At 33.9% G+C, this 13,321-nt stretch overlaps 1 protein-coding gene across 1 annotated transcript in view; it reads left to right on the forward strand.

Annotated features, from left to right (window-relative positions):
- The window catches only part of LOC148283452 (kin of IRRE-like protein 2), a gene marked incomplete at its 3' end in the record, with an annotated part of 92,514 nt that overhangs the window by 14,245 nt on the left and 64,948 nt on the right, over positions 1 to 13,321 (forward strand). Inside the window, exon 2 of the mRNA XM_088243858.1 lies at positions 9,973 to 10,266. Coding sequence (XP_088099984.1) covers positions 10,191 to 10,266 — 76 coding nt within the window. The remainder of the gene's footprint in view (positions 1 to 9,972; positions 10,267 to 13,321) is intronic.

Below are 13,321 nucleotides of genomic sequence, written 5' to 3' on the forward strand. Positions count from 1 at the left end.
AACATGTAAGGAGTGCCTCTGTGCGAACTCAGTTCTGCATCCTGGAACTGACTACACTATCAGATCTGTTATCTATCTATCTTTACAGTTGCGCGGTAGATGATTTGGTTCGGCCGAAAGAATCTCACCCACATAATAAAGGTTTCAGCTCTCTTACTTCACAAAAGTCAACAGATGGAAGGGTTGAGGAAATGTGGATGTTTAAACATAGACAGGATGGTGAATGTTACACAGCGTGTAAACCGGCCACTTAAACCAGCCAATGACAGGTCATACGCCCTGTAAATTCCAAGACTCCCATTTCCCTTCTCAAAAATGTTTTCCCTCTCTGTTGCAACAAATTTAAATATGAACAACTGCCTGAGGAGAAAATCCAGCCAGTCTGCAAGCATTTGGACATGCTCACACTTTGTCAAAAAAGTTTAGTTTGAAAATAATGTGACAATTTTATTTTTATTAATTTATATAATACTTTATGTATTATACTAAATCTAAAATATCTCAACAATATTTTGAGTTTGTCCAAATTTTTGTAGACAAGGACTGGATTTAACTCCCTAGGGAGCTGTTTATATTAACATATTACAACAGAGATGAAGAACATTTAAGAGAAGGTAATATAGAAGTCCAGGCATCTACAGGGCTTATGACCTGTCAATGGCTGGTTTAAGTGGCCACTTAAAGGTGGTGGCCTAGTATGTAGGTGAAATAATTCAATTAGATGAATCTCACCCGCATAAATAAAGGTTTCAGCTCTTTAACTTCACAAACATCAACAGATGAAAGAATTGAAGGAATATAGATGTTCAAATTTAGGCAGAATGGTGAATGTTACACAGTTTGTAAAGTGGCCACTTAAACCAGCCATTGACAGGTCATAAGCCCTGTAGATGCCTGGAATTATATATTACCTTCTCTTAAATGTTCTTCATCTCTGTTGTAATATGTTAAAATATTTTAATTTAGTAAATGGGGTCTAGAATTCCAACCGTCCATGCGCTCAGTAGCTGCAAGACTTGTCGTAATCTTTAGCGTAACATTCGTTTTAAAATGTAAAAATCGTATGATTTCCTAATTTTGCGTTCGTTTTACCAGACTACAGCCTTAACCACCACTGTAGTTTACTATATTGACGAAAAAATACACAAATTACATGCAGAGTGAACTGAACTTTTCATTGATAATATTAAGATTACTGTACCGTGAACGTATGATTAAATAGTAAATAAGCAGTCTATCCTCTATTAGTACCGTGTAAGAATAGCTATATCGTGTATCCCACAGTGGCAGATGTCCGGTGGTTGATCACCGGTGCGCGACGGAGGGTCGGGGTTTAATTCCCGCACGGATAAAATGCATAAGACACACCTGTTGTTTGAAATAAACTAAAAGTATAAATATTTTTACATTGAGAACGGAGAAGTTCAGTGGTACGGGAAATATGATATAAAAATTGTTTAATTTTACGCCGTAAAAATTAGAACAATAAAAAATAAAATGATGTTTTTTTTTAATCAACCAATGAAATGTTGTGATAGATTTTTGAGAATCATCATCAGTGACACTACAGCCCGTTATGGGCTCTGGCCTCCTCAATTTGTCTACATTCGTCTCTGCACCCTGCGGCTCTTCTCCAGTTCGTCAAGCCAATCGCTCTAATGTCACTTACCACATTATTTATTTATTATATATACGGCCTAAGCCAATTACAACAGTTACATGAAGAAACAAAAATGCAAGAAACTGAACAAAAAGAACATAAAACTATTTAGCAAAGACAAACAAGGGCAAAACAATAATTGTATGCAATATATTTAAAAAAACGAAAGACCTAAAACTTTGATCTAAACCATGCCAATCCAACTTCATCCCACACTGTTTAGTCGCGAAGAGATCTACGAAAAGCTGAAGATCTATCCCAAAGAATTCCAAGTCGTGTGATGAATTGACTAATAATCTACACATTCTGGACATTGGGGCATAAAAACCAAAGTTGCTCTTAGAAGATTTTATAAATAGCAGATTTTGACTTCTGGTGACACGGTTGGGAACATGAAAGAAATTGATTGCAACAGAGATGGGACATCACTTAAAGCATTAAGTATTTTGAAAATGCATATAAGGTCCATCTCAGTTCTACGTCTCTATTATCCAGCCATCTTAATTTTGGTCTGCCTCTGCTTCGTCTGCCTTCCGGAGTGGTATAAAGAATCTTTTTTGGGGTACGGTTATCATTCATTCTGTGCACATGGCCCAACCATTGTAATCTTCTTATTTCGATGAATTGCGCAATGTTAGGTTCGCCATACAGTGCCTCTAATTCATGATCAAACCGTCTCCTCCACACTCCGTTTTGGTTGACAGCACCAAATACCTCCCTAATATTTTTTTATCGAATACTAATACCATATTTTCATCTCTTTTTTTTGAGAATATGTGTCTCAAAAGAATTTAGCGTGTGCGGCGGTTTGACTTTGTAAGGAATGAAGTAATAAGGGAACGTTCGCAGCAAACTTCGGTGACAACTGTTATCAAGCGGAGGCGACACGGTTGCCTGAGTATGTACTGAGACTGTATTTACTAATGTCTGTCTTACATAGTTTTACCATACATTCGCCTGAAATATCGCATTTCGACAGCATTCGGTCCAAGTCCATATTTCGCTCACATACATCAGGGTCGGGACCATGACTCCATTGTGAACACCCCCATGTTTCTTCAATTCCAGCATATGTTGATTTTTTGTGTATATACCTTATTTATTTATTTATATATACGCCCAATGGGCATTATTAAGGACATATTTATACATAGAAAATGATTATAAAAAAAAGTAGAACGACACAATGGTACTCGTATATAGTAGACTCGGTGGGAGTGGAAGCGGGAGAGAGGTGTTTATAATTAAATTTGATTCAGTGATCGTTTGAAAGAAGACAACTTGTTATCAAAGAAATCAAGACTGGTATGTTTGTTGGCAGACCTAAGAATACTGGGCATAGGGGAATGAAAACCATAGTTGGTTCTATGGTTATCGGTATGGAAGAGTAAGTTTTGTCTGAGGTCTAAACTAATATCGATATATATGTATGAAAATGTTTATATTTGTATGAAAATTCAAAATATCTTTGTCGGCACCGGTAATTAAACATGTTTAGAAAAAAAAGTTGGATAAATATTATATTTTTCATGCAGATAATTTAATTTAACTTTCTAGATAAAATGAAGTAAAATTTTATGTATTATTGTTATCAAAAACATTTTTCACTTTGTGGTATGACATTTTACACTTATTTGTTTATAAATGTGTATAAACCACTTAATTTTTTTAATTACACTTCGACCGGTTTCGAGGTTACTACCCATCAGAAAACGTACCCTATGCCATATACTGCGGATGACTCCTGAGAGCCTTAACCACGCTTGCATACTTTACAAGGCGTCAGGTCTTTGTCGTCCTGTAGCTCGATCATAAGTAACTGTCGACTATCTATTTTATTTAAATTATTTATTGTCAATTATTGTCCAGTCTGAAGATGCCCATTAGAGGGTGGAAGTGTGCCAAGTATGTTCAATTAGTAACTTATATGTAAATATAAGTTAATCCATCGTAATATATTATCTATTTTATACAAGAACATTAAATTTACACTAACCTATTTTGCTTGTAAAGCTCCAGTTAAATCTTGGCCATTGACAAGTTAGCCATTAAATTTTACGTCAAAACAAACATCCATACAGTTTTAACGGCTACGTTTACTTGACATCGCCTGTCATTGCAATAATGATGACGCAATAATTGACAGATGATCACTGATTCTAAAACTATTTTGGGATAAGAAAAACATTTGACATTTGCTGGGATTCCAAGGCCGCGATTGTAAACGCAATCTTCATCGGTAAGTACTTTATTTTATCGTCGAGAGAACTTGCGACGTTGTACTGAAGATGCTGGGTTTTATTCTTCGAACTGGCAGGTTTTTAGATAATCCCCGTACACTCATAACCATGTACAACTCGTTGGTTCGGACCAGTGCCTCCATTATGAACGTTTTCTTCATCTGTCTATATCGAGACGGTATACTTATTTCTGTACTATCTGTATCTACCTCGGTATGTTCTACCTACTTGTCATATCGACATCATATGATCGAAATAAGCCAATGAATGGCCGCAAAAAAATAGTCCGAGTTTCTTACGTCATTAACATTTTAAAGATTCTAAATTAAATCAAATAGGCTTCTGTAATAAAAAGTGCTCACTTCAAAGCGATTATTAACTTCAATAAATCCCAATTCAAGCAAAAGATGCTCGCTTGAACACGAACTTTGTATGACTTTTGGAAATCACCTAGAAGGTACGCTTAACGGTCGTTTGTATGTATCTACCGATTGAATACAAAGTCGGCTTCTTTAACATCTCAATACATATACTCGGAAAGGTAGTAAAACAGATGGAAAAAAATGTAATAACTAAATTATTTTTTTTACAGTGGTAACTGCCTCATGCCTAGATACTCTTATATGTTAATAGGACAGAACCTAGCGACATTATTTTCACATCTAGGCGTTCGTTTTATTAAACTGACAGTAATGTCGGAATTGAATTCGACTACAAAATTAACTTATTTCTCTCTCACATTATTTTAATAGGCTTTTAAGAAAAAAAGTGCCAACCTCGAAACGATTATAAATTTTGATAAATCATAACTAAAGGAAAAAATGCTCGATGGAACAAAATTTTTGGCACTTTTAATGCGTAGATAAACGTATCGAGGTGTTCTAGACTCGTCGGTATAAACCGATGTACTTACATCAAAACTTGATGGTGGGGGTATCGGTAGTATATCTTTGTAATCGGTCGGGAGAATTTTGTCTTTAACTATGACGTAATTTTGAAGCTATGTCATTTTAGAGCGTAGATATGTGTACCTTGACGTACGCTTCCCCTTGTTTCATATCGATGTACCTACCCACAACTTGAAGGTGGGGGGTCAGTAGTATATCTTTGTAATCGTAAGAGGGAATTTATCTTCAACTCTACCGCCAAGGTAAAGGTATGATGTCTTTATCTTCCCATCATAATCGAGGCATAGGCATGAGAGTGCTTCGGTGATATGGAGTGCGCACGAGGCGAGATATTCCCTCATGAGAGGGTTTATAAAAAAATTGGAATTGCCGAAACCAAAACCGCGGCCAAAACTTACAAACGGTGGCTTATTTTATACCGCTACGTAACTTTATACGCGTGTTTAATTCAATCTCAATTTTTTTATCGGACCCATTTTTCAAACGACTCGCTCCATTTCATTTTTCGCCATCTCATTTGCACTTGCGCGAGCGAAGCCGAACGCTATACGCAAATACTTTATGACATCCCTGTGTAATTGTGGAACTTTTAAATTAGGAACAGATCGCCTCACGCACGATTCGAACTTGAACGTTTCCGTCTCCCTCCCCCGACGGCGCAATTCGCCGATCAAACCGCTCGCAACTCCCGCGCTCCGAGAAACAGGTGGTCGCGCCAAATGTCACATTTAAAATTAGAACGCCACAGAAGATTCGGTTTATATTTGCGATTTCTGCGCTTTTGAAGGGAATGAGAACAATATTTCTTATTTGAGAACGTTGTGTAAAGCCCACAATACATAACAAACAAAGAAAGGATTGGAAATGTTCAACGAACATTTTTTAAACACCTAGATTATAAAAACAATAAAACGCTTTGTACTTACAGCCAATCTGCCAAACAAAACGGATTTTTTACCCTTGAAAATATACGCATTGTATCTGAATTATGCTATTTACATAAATTATTAAATAATAAAGTATACTCTTTTAACCTACTCTCCAAAATTAATCTTAATGTCCCCTTTCGCGTGACAAGAAATAAGTATTTATTCCATCTGCCAGTCTGTGCACTAACTATGCACAACACTCTTTCCTCTATCGTTCTTGCTCTAATTATAATGTTTTTTTTCATCAATTGATATATTTTACATACCCCTTAATTTATTTAAAAATAAATTAAGACTTATTATTTCTGACTGCGATACGATCCCACTTACTATTTAATGATGCACCCTCCTGAACACTTACTTCCACACTAATACACATAAACACACATCTACACTTACAAATACACATTTACACAATTTAATAATATGTATGATTTTTATTTAAAAACTTTGCTGGTATGGCTTTAAACTGTATTTAAAAAAAAAATATTAAATCATTGTCGACTGTTTCTTTAAAATAAATAAATATTTCTTTAAAATAAATAAATATTTTAAAATAAGGATGTTCGGTAATTTTTTTAATTGTTTTATTTGTTAACATAGAATTAAGAATAGTTCAGAAGGAGCGTAGAATCATATTTGAATACATCGGACTGTGTCCAATTATCCCCCCACTATGCCCCACTTTCGCTGGGCACATTTGTGATGTCGCCGCGTAATGTTGCCTGATAGAAAAAAATATTAATTATAACACAAATATAAGGTAAAAAAAACGCAATCTGTTAATTTCTCTTAAATTTTATTGTGCACACGGAAACATTGATTGACACAACATAGTAGATAGGTAAAGGGTCATTTAATAAGAGAAGTTGAATTAATGAATTTAAACTTAAAATATAAAACAAATTTTATTTATATCATGTTTTTATATCATGTTAAATAATATTTGATGTTTTAAAGATAATGTCGTTCAAATGTCCCCCCCGGCGTTGTTTAATCCGAGGTCCAATTTTCTTTAGTTCTCTCATTGGATGGGCAAAGTAGATTAAAAAAAATATTACCCTGGCAATACTAACGAAATTTTCATTTTGTTTCTTCGACAATCTGACAGATGGAAAAATAATTATATTTTTAAGTAATGCATTTGCTACTTAAACATTCGTTTGTTAATTACACATGAAATGTGATACCATCCTGTTTCTTTAAGATCCTAGCTGTATTTCTACACTTTAAAAGGACACAACACGGCATAGTTGAATTCAAATCAGGAGTTGCGTACTGAGCGACGTCTACAAAGAAACTAATGGGTTAAAACGTAAACCTACTCATTTATGAGTAGTTTAGTCGCCTTCTGTTTGATGTGCGTATGCGGTTTCTGAACTATTCTATATGTAAGCAGAATGGTGAATGTTTCACAGTGTGTAAAGCGGCCAGTTAAACTAGCCAATGACATATCCTAAGCTCTTTGGATGCCTAGACTTCTATATATTCCCTTCTGTAAAATGTTCTTCATGTCTGTTGTAATATGTTAGTAAAATAAAATTCCTTAATATGTTTAGTATATTATGCGGAATTTAGTGTTTCGTAGACGAAAGACGTAGACGTTTTTATGAACGCGTAGACGCGGTCATAAAAAAAAATAATGTGATGTATTCACTCATTTCTCATTCCTAATTTTTCCACATTAATTACAGTCACTTTTTGTAAGTGCAAATTAAAGTTTGGCACGTGTTTACGGATATTTTCTACTTACATTGCGTAGGCAGATGGAATTCACATTTTTTTCAATACGTATTAGAAAGTCGGATGTCATTCACCACTTGAGTATTTGGCGAGCTTTTCAGTAAGATGTCAACGTCTTGATACTTTTTTTACGTTCGCATACATTTCGCGTAAAAGAATGCCATTAAAATTACCTGCATGTTACGTCTCGATGCCAGATTATTTACTCAGTTTATTAGCTCTTGGTCTGAGAAGTGGGAAAATCTCAGGGGCACTCCGCAAGTGGTGACTGGTTTTTGTGGAACTCTCGTATTTCTGAGATTTCGTAGAATAGTTACAAATTCATAGGAGTCCAATGTCTCTGGGTTTAAACTGAACTAATATTTTTATACTGTCCTTTCTCAACAAAACGAAGCAGCGATGCGTATCCCCGTAGAATTGTAAAATAAGATGCGTACAAAACACACGCATTAATCATTGGCTGCCCGAGTGAATAATTACATCAACAAATTAAAATATGAATATTATTCAAGCGGTTACATCACTGGCAGCCCTGAGCCGAATGTTACAGTTGACGATTTGCCAAGTTGCCAAACGGCCGGCGCGGCGCCGCTTTGGACGGCGGCAGCAACGCTGTCCTCAGATGTACCGCAGAGTCTCTGTAGAAGATCTGTCATCATAACCACATGTCACCAGGTTTCTCAGAACTTGTGTTATATTGTTATTGCTGACCACATTCTAAATCAGGGTTGCCAAATGAAATTAAATATTGACAAATCGACGGTCCCCATAGTCCTTAAAATGTAACATGATTAGAATGACAGTTGTCAGAAAAAGTGTCGACATAACTTTGTAGTAACGTCAAAGGAGTTATTTATATTGACACACGAAAAATAATTTGTATCTGGGGGGTTAATTTAATTTTTTAATACCATGCTTGGAACATAAATCAACATTGATATATATAAAATCAGCTTTAAAACTAACAGATAACTAAAATAAACCTAATTATTAACGACGTTCTTACAAGGTTACATCATTTTGCAAAAACGTTAGAGATGGGACAAATTGATCAATGTAAATTAATCGATTTTTTAAAAAATTCATTTGATGTTTTGATTTATTTAACTTTTTATACATAATGTTATTTGTATATTGGCGGTCTTTTTGCCAAATGGCAATTCTTTTAATTTTTTAAATTCAAGTTACAGAATATATTCAATGGAAGAAAAAAAAAAAAGCTAAATTATCTTAAATCAAAACCATTAGTCAATGGGAAAAAGAAAAAAAGAGGAAAGAGGAAAGGAGGAGAGATTAAGGAAGAGAAAGGAGATGTTTCTTCAGACGTGATTTAAACAGAGAAAATGCAGTAACATCTTTGATGGTGGGTGGGAGATGATTCCACAGTCGAGCCGCATGGATGTTGTTCATGAAAAAAGTATGAATGTCTCATTTTTTGATGAATAATTGTGTTAAACACACCATAATATACTTGTTTTTGCGTTTTTTATATCAATTTTTGGAAACAGAGTTTCATGATTGCATGAATTGACTGATAAAATCGATTCGATTAGCGATCAGTAATCTCCCATCATTAATGACATTAGTTTGACAGCTGTCATTCTAATCAAGCTATTTTTTAAGGACTCTAAGTTTTCAAAAAATGAAGCTGCGTTTCGCGAGGTTTACAGCAGAGCGAAGCTTGATATTTTTATAAGAAGCTATCAGATACTGTAGAATTGCCAAATATTCACATATGTGTCTATTGAAATACAATACAATAGACAATATACGAATCATATCCAGAAAGTATGAGTACCGTTTGGCTGGCTCTCGTACTGTGTTTTTTAAAAACAAAAGTTGGCAACATTGATTGGTAGTGGGGGGTCTCCTGAACACAACGAGCACCCGTGACCCTCGTTAGTACCAAAACTTGCCTCGGCAGTGTTTGTGAAAGATGTCAATAAGAAATCCCGCCAAGTGCGAGGTGCGCGCTGTCATAAGCTAGGCGGTTTTTCTACCGACCGAAAGATATACAAGCTTCTTTATCGAGGTATACTTAACTAGTGAATTCTATATTCTTTCATTTAATCAATGTTTACTAAATAGTATGCTGCATATTTTTTCTATGTTTAAAATTTATTTATTCATATTTTTTCCATTACTATAATTAATAATAAAAATAATGTGACCTCACGGGGGTTACCCGTGCCCAAGACACTTAACAATATACTTTTTTTAAATATTTTTATATTGAGAATAAACAAAGAAGACTTACTTAATAATCAGAGATAATTAAGTAAGTCTTCTAGAATAAAACTAGACCGAAATGGACTAAAGGATTTTTTTTTCTCATGAATTGCTTTTTTCATTTCTAAGATTTCCAATTAAACACTATTTCCTTTGGGCTTATGGAAGTGCCCTATGCACCATCAGGTGCAAATTAGGGTTTGGTGATGATGATTAAAATTTTCATTATGTAATTTTTAATATGATTTTTCTTTTTTTTCCAGGAACTTTGCAAAAAAATGCCTAAAGTTTGCTGAAAACAGTGTTTTAGGATGAGTGTTAAAGAAAAAAAAGGAAAGTGCTGTGGTTTTAAAATAAGAAAGTAGTAAAAATAACAAAAAAACAAAGTGAAACAAGTTAAACATGATACAAAGAAAAAAGTGGTTCTAAGATAAAGTGTCGGTGGTGATAGGAAAATATTAAGTGCTGTTCTAAATCCAAGATGGCGTTGGTTTTCAAAATTTTCGCGGCTGTTTTGCTGGGGTTTGCCGCCGAAAATTACGTGTTTGCTGACGAGGGTAAGCCAATCATTTTTTTTGTAGAGTTAAGCATTGTTATTTTAAAATTAATTATTAAACATAAATTTTGCGTAGGTAAACTGATGTAAACATTTTTTGAAAACATGATCCATACTAATATTACAAATGCGAAAGTGTGTTTGTTCGTGTTTCTTTCACGTCGCAAGGGAGCGACCGATTGACGTGATTTTGCACAGGCATACCCGAAGAGCTGACGAGTGTCACGAGCTACTTTTTATCCCGAAAAAAAATATCGCTTTCTCGGGAAAATTTTTAGTTTAAAAAAATATTAATGTTAAAACATAATAACGACTCTACGTCACCATAGACTGACGGATAGTCGTATTTTCGTAGCGATAGTTGGAGAAATGGCAATCAATACAGGCTACTTTTAATCCCGAAAATATATTATTGTTAAACGGGTTGTGGTCCTGTGGCTAGTGTCTCGGACTCACGGACCAAAGGTCAGTGGTTCGAATCCCACTCTACCCCAACTTGATTCCATTTTCTAATAGTGAGTTATTTACAACTCGTTGAAAATGGCCCTCAAAATTAAATATTTGGGTAAATCATAAGAACGCAAATATTTCTTTTTTAAAAAAAAAAAAAAACGACAAAATGAATTGATCAACAAATTTCTGTCTGAAACATATTTATTTATTTATTAATTTACACGCCCTACTTTTTCATTTATTAGAAATACATTTAAGTGCAGCAGTGAAACATAAGTATATACATTTAGTTCAAATTAAAGATAACATAAAAAAAACTAAACGATACAATAAAAAAGAAATGTACCAACATAGGTATATGGGTAAATAGAAAAATATTTAATAAATTTACACATAAAAATATACACACATACATACACATTAGTGGGCCGATGATTTATGACGTTTATTATTTTTTTAAACATCAAAGTGAAAGGGGTCTAAAAAGTTGCATTATGGATCACATTGAACGTAAAAATGATTAAAAAAAATATTCCATACTACTTTTGGCCCTGAACCGAGGTTTGAAGTTTATCACTGTCAGAACATTTTGTTAATTATCTATACTGCTAGAATTATTTTTTGTTAGTAAAGATATAACTTTATCACATTACAAATTCGAACACGTTTTTAAACTACCGAAATGCAAAAAATTTACACTCCGCGGAACTAATTCCGTTGAGCGCCTGGTTAATATAAACGAAAACAATCGCTAATTAAAACGATGCTACCCATTTATTACAAAATAAAGAGGAACTCACGCCCTTTGTTGCTTATTTAATATAATTTAATGCACATTGTAAAATTTAATTAGGCTGATTTTCTTACTTAAATACGAAATGGCAGCCGATTTAGAGCAAAAAATCGACTTTTTCGAGAACTTCAAGCTCTGGTTGAAGGCCAAAAGTAGTATGGAATAATATTTTGAGTTTGTCCAAATTTTTGTAGACAAGGACTGGATTCAACTCCCTGGGGAGCTGTTTATATTAACATTTTACAACAGAGATGAAGAACATTTAAGATAAGGTAATATGGAAGTCTGGGCATCTACAGGGCTTATGACCTGTCAATGGCTGGTTGAAGTGGCCACTTAACACACTGTAACATTCACCATTCTGCCTATATTTTTGGACAAAATTTGGACAAACTCAAAATATTGTTGATTTACCTTTACCTGGTCCATGAAGAAGTAAATAAATTGAAAAAATAATATTTTCAGGCGTTGCCTAGTATGTAGGTGAAATAATTCAATTAGATGAATCTCACCCGCATAAATAAAGGTTTCAGCTCTTTAACTTCACAAACATCAACAGATGAAAGAATTGAAGGAATATAGATGTTCAAATATAGGCAGAATGGTGAATGTTACACAGTGTGTAAAGTGGCCACTTAAACCAGCCATTGACAGGTCATAAGCCCTGTAGATGCCTAGACTTCTATATTACCTTCTATTAAATGTTCTTTATCTCTGTTGTAAAATGTTAGTATGGAATATTTTTAAAATATTTTTTGCATTCCGAATAATCCAAAAGGCAACTTTTTAGACCCGTTTCATTTCGAAAATCAGAAAAAAAATATCGGCTTACCCTAATACACATGCATATGCATACATACACACATACATATTTTTATTTTTTATTTTTACATAGTAAAGGTGATTGTTGAAATAAATAAAAATAGGACACGAAATGTCGAACGCTCTCAAAGCGGAACGGAAAGTCTGTTTATACATGTCAAAAGTCCGGCTTCTCCTGTATGAGTTTCCACCACCAGATCCCAGGGGCGAATGCTTCTTATAATCGATTACATGCAGCTTACGATATTTTTTTGACATCGTAAGTAATGTTTTATAATACTGTAGTATTATTAGAAAAAAAAACACATCACCAAAAAAATATATTACTTTTCTTAGGTCAGTAAATTTATATATTCCTTTATTCCATACAGCGACCAGTTGCGCCTCTATTGGCCAAAATTATTACTACTGGATTACACGAGATTACTCTGCTCACTTTAAAATCACTAATTCAAATACGTCTTTAACCTAAAACTTTAGAATCTTGTTCGAAAAATTACACTTGCGATTACAGTAAAATCTTGCAGCTTTCATTAATACAATTTAGTCTTTCAATACTTGTTCATAAGGGCTAGTATTCTTTAAAATAGATCAATTTGACTAACGACAGTCTAAGGGAGGTGACAATATACGCACTCGTTATGTGTGAGAAAGAGGTAACGAATACATTTTATATGTCTTAACACGGAAGTTACAATAATAAGTAAGTAATTGATCATACTTATGTTTCGGTGGTTTGAAAGTAAATTTGCTTTAAAATAAATAAATATTTTGATATTTTAATCGAAACAAATTGATATTTTAATCCATAATATAGTATAAATCCTTTAGTGGGTTTAAAAAAAAACAAAGATTCACTAATTGTTTTTTAATTATGATGACAGTTGAATATTGTAGGTTATTCTTTAGTATCTGTTTAAACTTAAGTTAGAGTTATGATAAAAACGTTACTAGTGTATAGTGTTAAGAATAAATATATATGAAGAAA

The sequence above is a fragment of the Micrasema longulum genome, unplaced genomic scaffold, assembly GCF_059751315.1.
Source record: "Micrasema longulum isolate JH-2025_06_02 unplaced genomic scaffold, ASM5975131v1 h1tg000237l, whole genome shotgun sequence".
In the NCBI taxonomy this organism is placed as follows: domain Eukaryota; kingdom Metazoa; phylum Arthropoda; class Insecta; order Trichoptera; family Brachycentridae; genus Micrasema; species Micrasema longulum.